Source organism: Echiichthys vipera, assembly GCF_963691815.1.
Source record: "Echiichthys vipera genome assembly, chromosome: 21".
Taxonomy (NCBI): domain Eukaryota; kingdom Metazoa; phylum Chordata; class Actinopteri; order Perciformes; family Trachinidae; genus Echiichthys; species Echiichthys vipera.
Genome location: NC_139846.1, coordinates 13,932,193 through 13,947,555, shown reverse-complemented (window position 1 = coordinate 13,947,555; position 15,363 = coordinate 13,932,193). Strand labels below are relative to the sequence as shown.

General features: G+C 43.6%; 1 protein-coding gene across 4 annotated transcripts in view; it reads right to left on the bottom strand.

Moving 5' to 3' along the window:
• Positions 1-1,312: 1,312 nt before the first annotated feature.
• The window catches only part of sulf1 (sulfatase 1), a 37,240-nt gene continuing 23,189 nt past the window's right edge, over positions 1,313-15,363 (bottom strand). Inside the window, exons 10-21 of one of the 4 annotated variants that reach the window (XM_083936323.1) lie at positions 12,848-12,974; positions 10,995-11,199; positions 10,029-10,275; positions 9,829-9,925; positions 9,617-9,711; positions 9,397-9,471; positions 8,481-8,653; positions 7,769-7,911; positions 7,416-7,539; positions 5,605-5,638; positions 4,465-4,515; positions 3,417-3,580 (exon numbers count right to left, since the gene is read on the bottom strand). In XM_083936323.1, the coding sequence (XP_083792449.1) occupies positions 3,547-3,580; positions 4,465-4,515; positions 5,605-5,638; positions 7,416-7,539; positions 7,769-7,911; positions 8,481-8,653; positions 9,397-9,471; positions 9,617-9,711; positions 9,829-9,925; positions 10,029-10,275; positions 10,995-11,199; positions 12,848-12,974 (1,405 nt within the window). In that variant the 3' untranslated portion in view covers positions 3,417-3,546. Of the gene's footprint in view, positions 3,581-4,464; positions 4,516-5,604; positions 5,639-7,415; positions 7,540-7,768; positions 7,912-8,480; positions 8,654-9,396; positions 9,472-9,616; positions 9,712-9,828; positions 9,926-10,028; positions 10,276-10,994; positions 11,200-12,847; positions 12,975-15,363 lie in introns of all 4 variants that reach the window. The other 3 variants (XM_083936324.1, XM_083936325.1, XM_083936326.1) reach the window with 3 other exon arrangements.

Here is a 15,363-nt window from a genome sequence, read left to right as displayed (position 1 = left end):
ATTATTTAGGCTCCAGACTATTATATCACTTTCTAAAATAAAATATATGAATATATACAAATCAAAACAAGTTTACTAATGCAACACAGCCGACCTGTAGATATGAAACTAATCAAGCTGACTGTAGAATGGTTACCGTGGTTACCGTTCGCCGTGCAACTGAGATTCTCATTTATTGAATCTTTTTCCATACTTGTCTACATTTTGTTTATGATTTATTACTTTTATTTGCACAACAAATGTGTTAAAAGTTGGATTTTAAAACCATTTATTGACATTAACATTTGGTATTCAGATGTTTAATATTGGTGGAAAAATCCTCCCAGAAGTAATTTGAGTCTGAAAAAGAGTTTTAAAATGTTTTGGATTTGAAGTGAATGGATCACTTTTATGACTTTTTCAAGAAATTATGCCATGACTGTTTTAGACAGGCTATCCTATGACTGATTTAAGCATTTTTTGGACATTATGTTTTGATTTTTAACTTTTTCCAACATTTATTTATCTGCTCCTTTGCGTTGAAAGGAGCCACTTGAGGTGGTTCGGGCATCTAGTAAGGATGCCTCCTGGGCGCCTCACTTGGGAGGTTCCAGGCATGTCCAGCTGGGAGGAGGCCTCAGGGAAGACCCAGGACCAGGTGGAGAGATTATATCTCCACACTGGCCTGGGAACGCCTCGGGATCCCCAAGTTAGAGCTGGTTAATGTGGCCTGGGAAAGGGAAGTTTGGGGTCCCCTGCTAAAACTGCTGGCCCCACGACCCGACCCTGGATGAACGTTTGAAGATGAGATGAGACTTTTTCCAACATTTATTTATCATTATATTTATTTACAAGTATGTTTACGTCATCAAATAGCCAATGATGCAAAGACTTGTGTTTTCTTTTGTAGTTCTAGTTCTTTTGGTTAATTGTTTATCTCTACTGTTCCTGTCTGTACTGTTGCAGGTACAGTTATTAATTGCACTCTTTAAGCATTTAGCTTGAATAAAATGCTGTGCGTGTCTCGGTTTTGGAGTTCATTCACTCATGAGCTACAATAGGTATTTAAAAAGGTCTTGTAATCACTTGGCAACATAATGGCATACATAATCAGAATTTAACATACTGGTACTTGATAAAAGTTGGATTTTAAAACAATATATTTACATAAGCATCCAACAATTGGTATTCAGAGGTTTAATATTGACTATCTAGTATTGAATATATCCTCTGAGAAGTCTGGAATTTTGAAATGGAAAATGTGTAGGAACCCCGATTATTGCAAATGATTGTCAATAGAGGCGTGGTGAGACAACACGAAAGATCACGTGGGAAGGTTGAAAGGGTTTATTAACAGCTTCATGGCTTTCCTGAAACCAGAGTTGTTCTAACACATGTACACACACACACTGTCAAGAAAGAAAAGGACAGCATCAGGTTTGTTTTTTGCACAACCAGTTCCTAACCAGAGGACACATCTCAGTTGCTCTTGCGAAGCACCAACAGTAGAGATGAACTACAGGCAGATAGGTTAAACATTGGAATAATTCGCTTTCTGCAATGTCTGCAGCGTATTGTACTGTCTTTACTGTCGTGGATAAAGCTGTAACAGAGTGTGCTGTCATAACCAGTTGTAAGGACTACACAGTTACATTCAAAATGAATTGACCATGTGCAACACTGTAATCTGGATTATCAAAAGCACTACTACCACATGAGAAGTTACACAGTGAACATGTTCTACCCCCTGGTGATTGTGTAAGCGTTCGCTTGTGATTAGTAAGGATCATTTCACATAAAATAAACTGCTCTGACAAACGTGCAACTTTGCAAAAGTCAGAGCTGGTGCAACTAATCGGTAAATAGTGAGCGCAATCTGCCAAGTTAATATACTGTCAAGCGTATTAACTGACCGTTAAACTGTCCCGTGATTGTCTAGTCTTTCTGATACTAATTATTCCGTATAGTGAGGAGGGAAAAACATGCAAAAATATTCCCATTTGGATAATTGTATACATTTTTGATTTTTGTATAGAATTATTTTTGAAACGTGTATTTATGTTAATGCTGTAAGTGTTTTTAGAAGTGACAATCCAGTTCTTGTCTTAAAGTAGTTAGTAGAAATAACCATTTCATAAAATCTAATTTTACAAACGGACACAAACGGGCATGAAGTGGAAAAGTGCATTTGGGGTCAAACTGAGCTTTTATCTATAGAGTGAGTGGGTGGTGCTGTGATGAAGCGTCCTGTGACTGGGCAGGTTTAGGATTCATAGGTTCTTTAAAGACTGCAGCGTACCTAAAGCTGACTAATGCTGACTATTCATTCATATGTTGAAATGGTTTCACCACTCATACTTGTTTTTCATAAAAACATATATTAAAAACAACAATGGTGTTATCCGTATGGAATTAATCATTTTTAATCCCAACACTTAAGTTTAGCTGCATTGAGGCTTTTTCTTTTCTAAATATATATTTGAAAAAAAAAACATAACACTGTTTACTAATAAATGTAGGCACCTGTAAAAAAATAAACAATAACTTTAATACTCATTATACAACTCTGACTGACTGAGGTGGCATCACGCGCCATTTCTCTTGGCAAGCTCATCTCCCAATCACTGCGTCTCTGTGTCTCTATGGCGACCGGCGGCGCATTGGCCGACCGGTCAGCGCACGCGTCTGCCTCAGAGGGTCTGATTGGAAGATTGAGGCAGAGAGCCGCTGCCCTCGTAGTCCAAGGTGAGGGGCAGTGCTGACTGAGGCCGCACCTGTAGTACCAACCCGACACTCTGTGGGGTGCTAGTCTGTGTGGCGGGGGGGCTCCCGGTGGTGCCGGCTTGCACCTTGGGCCTCAACGTCTGTGGGGAGAAGCGAAGGAAGCCTTGGGCCTGGAAAATGTCCTCCTCTTCTTCGAGGTCCAGGCCCAGGCCAGGCTCCAGCTGGGCCCGCAGGTTGTTGTGAGCACGCAGCAGGTTGTCATGTCGAGTCTCCAGCTCCGTCAGTCCATTCCCGCTAAACGTCTCTCCTTCTATCTCCTCCAGGTGCTGCGCCCACATGTCACTCTTGAAGATAACTCTGTCTCTTCTTGGTCCTGGTGGTAATACCGTCACTGCTAATTCTGACATCACAGAGACCCCTGGTCTGTTTCGGAGCCTCTCAGGAAGGTCGTTGACAGCAGTTTCCAGTCTCCTTTCTAGTGTGGGCCTGGGTGTGGGTGGTGCTGATGGCGTTTGGCTGGGGACGGGGGTGGTGAGGCGAGCCTCTGCGACCAGGCCCGGCCAGACGTCGCTGGATGAGGCCGGCTCTTCTCCGCTGCCCTCTTCAAGGCCTCCGCCCCCCGCCCCGGAGCCCAGCTCTGGCAAGGTGGAGTCGTCAAGGGTTTGGTTGAATTTGTTAAAAACGTGTCGCAGTGCAAACATATTATCTACATCCTTCTGGAAGTTGACCCAGTTGTCTGGGCCGGGGCTGTAGTCAGGCCTACATTCATAAAGGCTTTCGTTTATGCTATACAGATCCTCCAGTCCCTGCCAGTTCACCTCCTCGTCTGTCAAGTTGGGCAGCTTAACCCTGTCGTCCGTCCCATATTGGCTGTGTGCTGCCGAACACAAAGAAACAGAAGACAGTTAGGCTCTGGAGAAGAAGAAAAGCTCAGACACCATGCAGTGAGGCCCGGCCTCCAGTTTTCAGTAAAGCAGCCAGCTCCACGGGGTTTAAGGCCCCAAGCATCACACACACACACACACACACACACACACACACACACACACACACACACACACACACACACACACACACACACACACACACACACACACACACACACACACACACACACACACACACACACACACACACACACACACACACACACACACACACACACACACACACACACACACACACACACACACACACACACACACACACACACACACACACACACACACACACAGCATTAGATAAAGTGGATAAACACAGCAGCACCCACATAAAGCTCAAGCCATGAGTAGTGCAAACACATGCTGCCTTAGAAATTCACATTAGAAAAGAAAGACTGAAAAGAAAAACATTAAATAATCCATCATGATAGACTAACATACTGAGCTGCACATTAAAAAAAATGGGATGGCATAGTTAGATAGGCCTGCACTGGGTTGAAATGCAAATTCAGGCAACCTGGAATAAAGAACTTAACAGCAGGGGAAACAAAAAATATGTTCAACAAAACAAGAAGAGACTTAGGGGGGGAGAAAAGAAATGAGCTGCTGAATGGTGTATCCCCAGAAAAATAAAGGAATGCTATGAGAAAAAGAGGCAAATCATAGAAAACAGCAGCAAAAGGCAGAGCTCTGCAAGTAAAAAAAAATGAAAATAAGCATCGGTGCCACTTTAGGTTTGTTTTCCTTGTTCAGATCAGCTTTCTTGTAACTACTGCAGCTAGGAGAAGGGAGATGGTTCGACATAGGCTCGGGGACTCACAGGAAGGAGAGGCTTGGTCTCCTCTTTGACCACTTTCGATGCTGCTGCTGCCTGGTAAGCAGGTGCCAGAAACAGAGGTCAAAAAAAGGGACAGAGGACAGTGGGAGGACAGAGAGGTCACAGCAACTCAAGCGTCCACTCTACCACTAGCTAGTAATGGCCATGAGTGAATATGAGAGGATTCTGAATGTCATGCTACACCGGAACACAAATGCGATGATGGCGGTTTTATTTGTGGATATGGTTGACGTGGTATGGAGGGTGATGTTAAAAGAATAGTTTGACATTTGGGGGAAATAAGTTTTCTTTTTTCGAGAGTTAGATGAGAAGATTGATACCACTCTTATATCTGTCTGTGAAGCTGAGTCAGTTAGCTTAGCTTAGCATAAAGACTGGAAGCAGGGGGGAAAAGCTAGCCTAACTCCCCTGTGAAACCGAAAATTCTACACTAATTTTACGGACAAAAAAAAACATGAAATTTCGAGGTTATGCTAAGCTTACCAGCTAACAAGCTTCATATTTAGCAAACAGACATGAGCGGTATTGATCTTCTGACTCAGATGAACTTATTGCCCAAAATGTCTTAACTTCTCCTTTAAGCTTTCATGTAGAATGTGCATGAGGTGGGATGCTACAGTGTCATGCATTGTCATTCACGTGCTCTCGATGCTTGGGCGGGTCTCAAGTAGAAGTACATATTCAGTACATCACCATGTGACTTCTCAATTTTTTTTCATTTAGCCATGCTATCGTGAGAATAGTTAAAAAAGGATGAGTTCTGAGTCTAGATTATTGTAAAATGTTGCACTCTTGAGCAAAGCTGTGAAAAAATGCAGCAGAGAATATCTGTTTAAATGTTGTAAATAGCTGCAGACACAGCCATGACACGGCAGATAGCACTGAAGACAGATCGTTTGCACAGAAGCAACAACAAATGAAGCTGCTTTAATGGGGGAAAAAATATCATCGTTATGATTTGTTAGCGTGTCCCCCAGCATGCAGCCACAGATTAAGCACCAGCAACTCCATGGATGGATGGATGGATGGATGTATTAGTGGGTGTGAGGCAATACGGCCCATGCAGGTGTTAAATTAAAAAAAAAAAAAAGCCACTGAAGAGAAACAAAAATTGTCGGATACCTGTGTGGCTCATAGCTTCCTCCATCTTTACCTCCTGATCGGAAAAATAAAAGCAATCGATTGTTAATGCTTTGATTCAGGGAGATACAGGAGGGTTGGGGGGAGGGGGGGGGGTAGATAGATCATTCACACTGAAGATTTCTTCATGCAGGGCTGCCACTCCCTACGGAGGAAATGCAATTATTGGATGATCAGAATGAAGGTGAATGAGAAGGAGATTTGGATTTGAATGTAGGAAAACAGGGGAGGAGGAGAAGTCTGAAAGGCCAAGGACGGTGGGATGAGGAGCGATCGGACGTTTTTGTGATGTGCTCAACGGGGGTTTTCCCTTCAAAGCAAAACACACAAGGTTATCCAGTTAGGGGATAGTGATTGCTAAATGATCTGCTGAATTCATTTTTACCGGATAGTTAAATTTTAATAATCAATTCCAACTCTAATGGGGCGGCAGTAGCTCAGTCCATAGGTGACTTGGCTGGGAACCGTAGGGTCGCTGGTTCAAGTCCCTGTGTGGACCATGTATGGAGCGTGGACTGGTGGCTGGAGAGGTGCCAGTTCATCTCCTGGGCACTACCGAGGTGCTGTTGAGCATGGCACCGAACCCCCAACTGCTCGGGGCGCTGGTCACTGGCAGCCCCCTCGCTCTAACATCTCTCCTTAATTGCATTTATAGGTCCTGTTTGTGCATGTGTGTATTTCGGGCCTCTGTGTGTAACAAGTATAATAATAAGAGTGAAAAAATTCAATTTCCCAGTGCGGGATAAATAAAGTAATTCTTCTTCTTCTTAATGAAAACTCGATTGACTCAATTCCATTGGTCCGGGGAGATGGCATCATACCCGAGCAAGGGCAGCCAGCACAAGTAATAGATTTTAGTTTGCTATGTGACACATGCTGGCGTGGTTTTGACAAGCCCTCCGTGCCAGCACTGAAACACAATGCTCCAGTGCTCCACTCTCCAGCTGGTAATTACAGACATTAAGTTTTTATCCTCAGGACATAAACTACCAGTTCATGCCACACACAAAACTCTACAGCTTCGGTCATGACGGGCATTATTAACCACCTCCAGTCGCTGGGACGTCTGCTCAGTAAGGATATTTGGACCTTGTGGTGGTAGTAAAAAAATTAAAAATACATTGTGGCTGATTATGGCAGTGATGCAGGACGACTCCGGGTAATCTATCTAACACTCAGTGAGTCACAACAGGGAAGATGGCCAGGATGTTCAACTGTGGCGTGGCCTTGTTTTTTTTGTGTTTTTGAAAAATACTTTCATTTTAAACACTGGAACTCAATATATGTCGAGTACATGGGGGGAAATATTCCGGCAAAGTGGAAGGTCCTGGGGGCTGACAATGAGAGGTGTGTGTACATGTGTGTGCCATCATGAAAAAAACATCGAACACGCATCAATAAAGGACGCACAGTGACGATTCCTTGACCTCCACCTGAAATCTCAGCACACATCACTTAGTGGATCATCCCCAAACACATGCAGCATGCGATTTGTGCAAACACACAGACACACACACATAGACACACCACAACTGAGACTGAAAGAGATTCAAAACACAGCAGAAGACCAGGTTGAAATATCCCTATTCCAGTACAGTCACGCATACTACTATTTCAGCAATAAGTGTTCTTTTTAACACGTTAACTTCTCTAATTCTCCTGTGTGTGGAATCTGTTTCAGTCATTGTTGTCATAACAACTACCACTAAACCCAGTGTAACAGTCCGTATGTCCAACCGTTTTAGGACAGTTAGGTAGGGAAGGATATACAAGCTAAAAGTGAACATTTTTACCTGTGTCCAAGCCTTTTGGGCGAGGGTTACACTGCTTGTAACCTTGACAACTCCTCATCTCCATCAGCTGGGCGTGGAGAGAGTTCAGCACATCCCGATCCACTGTATACACTGCGTTGGTCAGCTACACATGCAAAACAAGCGCAGAAATTTATCAATCACACACAAAAAAATGTTGAAAAATGTTAACCGTCACAATGTTATATTTGCATGTTTATCAGTCTCCAAGAAAGGGCAGGATAAAATGACATGTTGCTATTCCCACATAAAAAACCTTGGCTTCGAGAGAGAGAGAAAGTAGACAAACACAACAGGAATCACATCTGCATGACCTTAGACGGATGTTCACCCACCTGGTAGGGGTCACTGTTGAGGTCAAAGTACTCCAGGAAGCCGGTGGAGAACTCGCAGAACAGAGTGTTGTGGGTCTCGTTGATGGTTCTCAGACACCAGTAGGTGTTGTTGTTGGAGCTGGTGCATGCGCAGAATCCACCCACTAGACGGGAAGCCAGATTCATTGTCCATTATTCTACTGCAACTACTGACCAGACATTACAAATCATTCATTCTGACATTTGGTAAGTGTTCTTGAGCAAGGCATGTTCACTCCAAAAGCTGCATTGGATATAATGGTGATCACACGAATATAATGGTTATAAACTATATAGTGGTTGACTAAAGGTCTCATTTTGTAAAAAGTGAGATTTGTAAGTCTTTTTAATTATAAAGCAGGTTGAGGTGTTTTATGAATAGTGAAAGTATCAAAACACTCAGTCCGCAGACAGTAACCACTACAGTGCCGTTAAAGCGTTTTCAGGAGGGAGTCTTAAAGAGACAGGCGCTTAAACAGAGCGTTTCAGACAGAGAGAGGTATATTTAGACAGTATGAGAAAAATTGTGTGTTTTTTGAACATTAAAGCATGTAAACATGTTCTAATAGAAACCCCAAATACAAGTATGAACCTGAAAATGAGCCTAATATGGGACCTTTAAACAAGGGCAAGGAAGACGTCCTGTACGAAATTGTAAATTGAATCGTGAGGGGCTTGAAGTCAATATACATACGCGTCCACAGGGGAGCAGTCTGCCAGTGGTCGTTGTTGTGTGTGAAGCAAGTGAGGCCGGGCAGGCTGCAGTCGTCTCCCTTCCTCTGCCTCTTCTTCTCCTTCCTTTCCTTCTTCCTTCTGCGAATCTCATTGTACAACTGGACCTTCCCGTCGATTTCCTGCGCTGCCTCCCTGCGGGCAGAAACGTGAGAGAATTACAAAACAGTGTTGATGTAAAGATGACATCAGCCCCTACCCTCTCCTAATGCCAGTAACCGCAGTGGCTGAGGATCTGGAGGGGGACTTCCAGAAGGCATCACCAGTGCCAGGATATGACAGTCTGTTTACTTTCATGTTTAAGCTCTTACTAGGTCCAATTTTCTGTGGGATGACATTGTAGCCACTGTCCCCTCTTCCTCCCTGCCCTGCCTGAACACAGAACAGGCACGGCAAAAAAAAAAAAAAACAGCTGCTTTGTATTGGCATAATCTGTTTCCAATGTTGCTTGGTGCAAGTTGATCACTGTGTTTGAGGGATTGACTGATTTTCCCTCTGTTGAGTCATTCTATCTTTCCAGGCAACTAAAATCACTTCCAGACACACACACACACACACACACACATGTACATGCACACGCACGAACACGCACACGCACACGCACACGCACACGCACATATCCCTGACCATGCATCTGCTTTGTCATTTAAACTCCATTCATGGATTAAACAATGAATTACTACAAAGTCATCCAAATGAGGGTGAGTTTTATATTTAAACCTGACATGCAGTGACCATGCAGCTATTCAGCAGTCAAACAGCATCGTAAAATACGATATTTTCACACTGGATCAGTTGTTATGGTCAGGGTTAATTAATAATGAAAGGGGTAACACTAAATGGGACAAACCCGTGATTAAAGGGGAGGAGAAACTCACTTAAATGGATGGAGTTGATCATTCCTGCTCTTCACCCTCTCTGCCTTGTTTCTGTCTCCTTTGCTAAAATAGCGGCTTTTATAAACAGAGAAAGAGACTAAGGACTCCAATAAGGGTTTTGCATCAGGCCTAAAACAAGTTATAGATAACTTGCATTCTGTGTGGAAACAACATGAAAGAGAGCAACAGTATTTTTGAGGTGAAATCAAAAATGACTAACCTCTTCTTTCCACAGTCGCACTCGTCCGGTCGTGTCCTCTTCAGGTGGCCTCTTACTTCCCGGAGGTTTTTGATTTTGTCTTGAAGTGCTTCAATCTGGAATTAAATATGCATGTTTTTCCTATCATGACAAATCCTTGACTACTGAGAAAATGAGTGTGTGTGTGTGTGTGTGTGTGTGTGTGGTCTGAGCTTCTGAGCTCCGTAACTCACCTCCTGGTCCACATAGCTCTTATGGTCTTTCCAGGCTCTGGACGACTGGTAGATTTCTCTTTCACAGTGGACGCTGTCGTTCATCAAGATATAACACCTGAAACAGATGCAGACACACACCTGTCATCCACTGCTCTATAGACAGACATTCAGTATGTGAAGTCGTTTTTTTAAGATACTGCCAGGGGGTGCCTTCTTACTTGTGGGTAACCTTCACAGAGTTCGGGTATCCCACAGCGTTGGTATCATCCGCCAGCATTTCCTCTGAGCCGTCGTCTGACCCCAAATGAAAGTCTGGGTCCTCCGGGCTGTAGTGACGCTTTGAGATGACACGGCGACGGACAGCCGACTGATCCTCTGCTTGAAGGTCAACATCATATATCTGACCTTCAAACTCCACAGAAAGAGACCTGGTCTGCCGCGTGTGGACAAAACGAGGCCGATGACCTATGAAGTGATAAAGAAACTTGAGTTAAGCAATGCTTTTATGCTCCAATTTTACTACTTTAGTATTTGATTTTGCAGATAACTCCTTATTTTCAGTTTTCCTAATATGTCTATCATGGAGTGGCACTATTTATGGAGTGCGTCTCATCACAATTCAGTTGCACTGCTTCTTAGCAACACTAGAGGGCATCAAACTATTCAAAACCACAGTCCCAACGGGGTGCACACACACACACACACACACACACACACACACACACACACACACACACACACACACACACACACACACACACACACACACACACACACACACACACACACACACACACACACACACACACACACACACACACACACACACACACACACACACACACACACACACACACACACACACACACGTACAGAACAAATTGCAGAACTTGTTGCAGGATGTTTGCTTTTTCCATGCATATGTCTCCCCTTAGAGCATAAATAATCAGTTACAGGAAGTCAAGGCTTAAGGCTTTGCAGACTTGAATTCCTCCAAATGGTATTGAAAGACATCAATACAATGTTATGAACTGAGAAAAAGTTGTGCGGATGTTCTGCATGCCAGATATTCTACTGTTGCACTGAAGTAACCACAACAATCCTACACGCAGGACCAGTCCTTCATCACTTGAAATTTTTGCATTTTCTTACACAATATTAGATGAAGCTTCGTGTATACTCACGCTGGCCTGATAACTGTCGGTGGGAACGGCGCTCCATCCTGGAGGGCTTGAGGACAGTGTCCCCGCAGTCGCAGCCCCTCTCTCTGTTGTCATAACTGCTGCTGGGCTTCAGGCTGCGGGCCCTCTTCCTGGAGCCTTCTTTCGAACCACCTTTACACTTCTGTATCCTCCACTTCCCTGTGATCTCCTCCACACAATGCCATTTCTGTCAACAACAACCGCAGCAGAAATTAACATGGAGAAACAAATATGCCCTCATGAATTCTTAACTTAGTTTCTAGTGATCAAGTATCCTTGATCTGTAGCCCTTTTTTGGAAATGTCCATGTTACTTTAACAGTGAACAGATTTTCTGGGACGGCTAACAACAAGTGCTATGGATGTTAACAATATGAACTTCATTTCAGACAAAAGCATCAGTTTTGAACTCCTTGAGAAACACATGCTTCTGACAGATGGATCATGCAGATCATGCATGTATTGTCACTCAGGGACGAAAACAAATCTTTCTTTATCCTTCTCCTTCAGCCTCCCTCCTGTGAGTGCTTTTTCAGGCCATTTGCAGCAGGAGGATGCACTGTTATGCCCCCCCCCCAAAAAAAACAAGCAGTAACAGATATTTCTCTATGTCCCCAGAGAGTAAATCTGGTGTACCCTTTACGAACCCCACACCCTTATCACATGATCGATTCTGAAGGGCCTCAACAGACGAAAAGCACAACAGAGGCTCTTAGAAAAACCATGCGGTCGGATTCAAAAGGCATTTATGAAACAAAACTTCTCTCATTCTATCCTAAATGGGGTTCACGACTGAGGTTTAATATCCTTGTTGAAGACCCCTTTATATTTCAGCACAATACTTCAGCTTGAGCCAAGGTTTTTTTTCTCTCTGTGAGTTTGCATTTAAAGCCCATAAAATAAACTGAAAAAAAAAACCAGAAGGAGAGGAGCTCGAAAAAAAGACATTAGAACAAAATGAAGAGTGGTGATAAAGCGCTTGTCTGCTGCGTGTAAGTACCATTCCCCCTATAATTTTGGAAGACACACACGGCTGGCTTCAGGCTGCTCACTGGGAGGTCATGTTAAATCATGCCAGATGGGACACTTATCACCAAACCTTATCGTTCACGCTATGCAGCAACAATGCTACAAGAAGACACTGCTGCACTTTTTTTTTTACACACACACACACACACACACACACACACACACACACACACACACACACACACACACACACACACACACACACACACACACACACACACACACACACACACACACACACACACACACACACACACACACACACACACACACACACACACACACACACACACACACACACACACACACACACAGCTGAGCTCAAGCAGAATTGCTCCATTTCTGCATTTAATAACTGATTGTTGCATACACACATTTATGTGACCATAAACTGGCTCTGGATTGCATTAGTCAGCCGTTCAGAAAATCTGCCTATCATTTAACGCTACCTGAAACTTGTAACAATTTGTATTGTTCTGGTCTGGGTGCTCCAAGGCCACATGCTGTACCACTTGACTGCTGGTCTGCCAGAAAATGAATGGGCACAGATGAAAGGGGAAGTAACCACAAATGAATGAACCGCAAAACAATGCAAAAGGGTCCAATTATGAACCAACTGATGCATTTTAAATGGCTGTTTCACTTTTTGGCTCCGTGGAATAGCTCAACAGGCAACACAGAGGTCATGTAGAGTGGCGCTCATAACTGTTGTAAAAAGAACTGAAAGAACTTTTCGAGTGGACATCAGGGGAACTGTTCACAAAAGGTTTGCAGGGATACGTTTTTTGGGGGTTGTGTTTGTTTTACCTGTCCCGGCTGTTCGCAGGGTGTCTGGAATTCGGCCTGCTGGCATGTCTCTTTGACCTTCTTGTACTTGGGGAGGCTGTTGGTGTGCTGAGTGTTCACTGAGTCTTCCTTCTTCCTCAGGATCTTTCTGCATAACACAACAGGGAAACCGAATTAAGGGGAAATCCGCATCAACAAAAAAGACTTATTAAGGGAGTCAATGTATTATTAAAGGGGAACTACAACCATTTTTAAAAAGACATTCATATATCACTTGTTTAAACTGACTTTTGCCTCATGTTTGTAATTTTGTGTTTTTAATTTTCATTAGTATTTCCTTTTTTTTAACAATGTTTTCATGTGAAGCACTTTGTCTTTGTTTGCGCTATATCAAACTTATTATTATTATTATATGTTATTTCTATAGTCTAAGACGATCCAAAAGTATTAGTAAACATGAACAACTCGCTCCAAGATCTTAAAAGTCAAATGTGTATAAAGTGTGGAGCTGCTCCATAGACAGTGAAATGGGAAATATGAAACACTACAACACAATAAAGCTCATTTGGGTATGAGAGAGAGAGAGAGAGAGAGAGAGAGAGAGAGAGAGAGAGAGAGAGAGAGAGAGAGAGAGAGAGAGAGAGAGAGAGAGAGAGAGAGAGAGGAGAGAGAGAGAGAGAGAGAGAGAGAGAGAGAGAGAGAGAGAGAGAGAGAGAGAGAGAAAAGAAAAGCTCATGTTCACGAAATGTAATTCAACTTTCCTAGGCCGTGGTAATAACATATTGGAATTCTTAGTTTTGGTGGTGTTTCCCCTTTAAATCATTAAAGTGAGTGATTCGAAAGTCATATTCATGTTTTCCTGCTTTTTTTAACTTTCTGTCACGGCTGTTCCTGTGTGCTTCTCATGGTCATGGCCAATGAATTAATACGTTATGTAAGCATCTGTGTGTGCCAGAGGGTCTGGACACAGAGCTCAGCTCAGCCTCACACCAGTGCTCAGCTCCGGGGGCCAAGCTGTTTGACCTTGGCTTGGCATCACGTTTGACTGCCCTGCCCCTTTCTCGTCTGCTACTACCACAAGACCTGGCTGAGTCTCCGGCTAGTGCCATGCCAACCCCCCTATCCCCTGCTCCATCCCAAAACTCTCTGCCAACACGGCCTGGCTGCCCGCGACCCACAGACAGAATGACGGCGACAACGAAGCACAGAACAACCTATGCCCTGCAAGACTGGGGCTGTTGTCTTGTCCATTCCTGTCTATCGCTCTCTTCCAAAGGGAAAACAGCCAATGTTCACACGCTGGCCTGGCTGTAGTCTGTAGCCTTTAGCCAAGGGTGATTAAAGAGCTAATAGTTGTTGTCACTCCCTGATGGCTGCATTACATACAGTAGATTATCAGATTCTAAAACAACATTGTCAGCCCCAGCTGTCTGTCAGTATTTCACATCCTCATAGGAAAAAGTACTGTTAGGTCATGTGAGGATATTAGATCATGCAGCATATCACATGAGCAGCAGAGAGCTGTACAAAAACATTAGCTACTGTGTGTGCGCTGCTACATCTGTGCCCGAGTAACAGAGTGAAAGGGTCTGTGGAGGCTAATCTCAGCATTAAAAGACAGGCACACAAGCTGACAGCCTTTATAAACAGTGTGGATTAATGAAAGGGTGATTTAAAAGAGCTAAAGCCCCTACGTGTCAAAGGTTACACTCTTTTCATTTCATACACAGCAGTCCACAGAGCAGCTATTTCTGCTGTCACACAAATATACGCCAGCAGGAGACTGATCTGTATGTGCGGCAGCATGGCTAACGAGTGCTTCTTTTGTACTCTTGGATGCGCGTCTGCAGATGTTGGCAAATGAGCGAATTAGTGGAAAGGAGATTGGAGGACCAAGCCAGCGATTTGGGGGGAAAATAGGGATTATGAGAAAATGACATGGGGAGGGAAAACAGCAGCTGTACAGTATCACAGTATACAGTATCATTACACATGCTGCCAGCACAATCTGGACTCAGTGTTAGTGTTCTCTCCAAAACCCCTTTGTCTTTACTTACTATTTGTTTAATTTTAACCTTTTTTTCCACTAGGCACCAGTATCATCGACAAAAAGAAGCTTGATGGGATTATTTATTTCCAAGTTGTCAGGTTTCTGTCAGTGCACCCCTGGCATTACTACAGCTTAACATGTTAGGTGAACAAAAGAGGGTTGTCACATTGACGGTATCGTTTTCTGCAACATATATCTTGCAGCAGAGGAGAGGTATAATAAAGGACTGACAAGGGTTTGTAAGAGAGAATGAGCTGTATGCAATCGTGTGCACCACAAAGAAAAACAGTCTTGGGGGGGAGTCGAGCTTTGGCTATAGCGTGGCTGCTGCATTCCACACTGGGGGAGCCGGTGACATGTCCTGTGAGTGGATTGAGTGTTAGCCTTCCAGCCATTTCTCAGGTAACATCATCCTGAGCCTGGCTAGCCTTTGTTTATTTTGCGTGTCTAGCTATCTTCCGTCTGTGTCTGCCAGTGCAAAAACAGC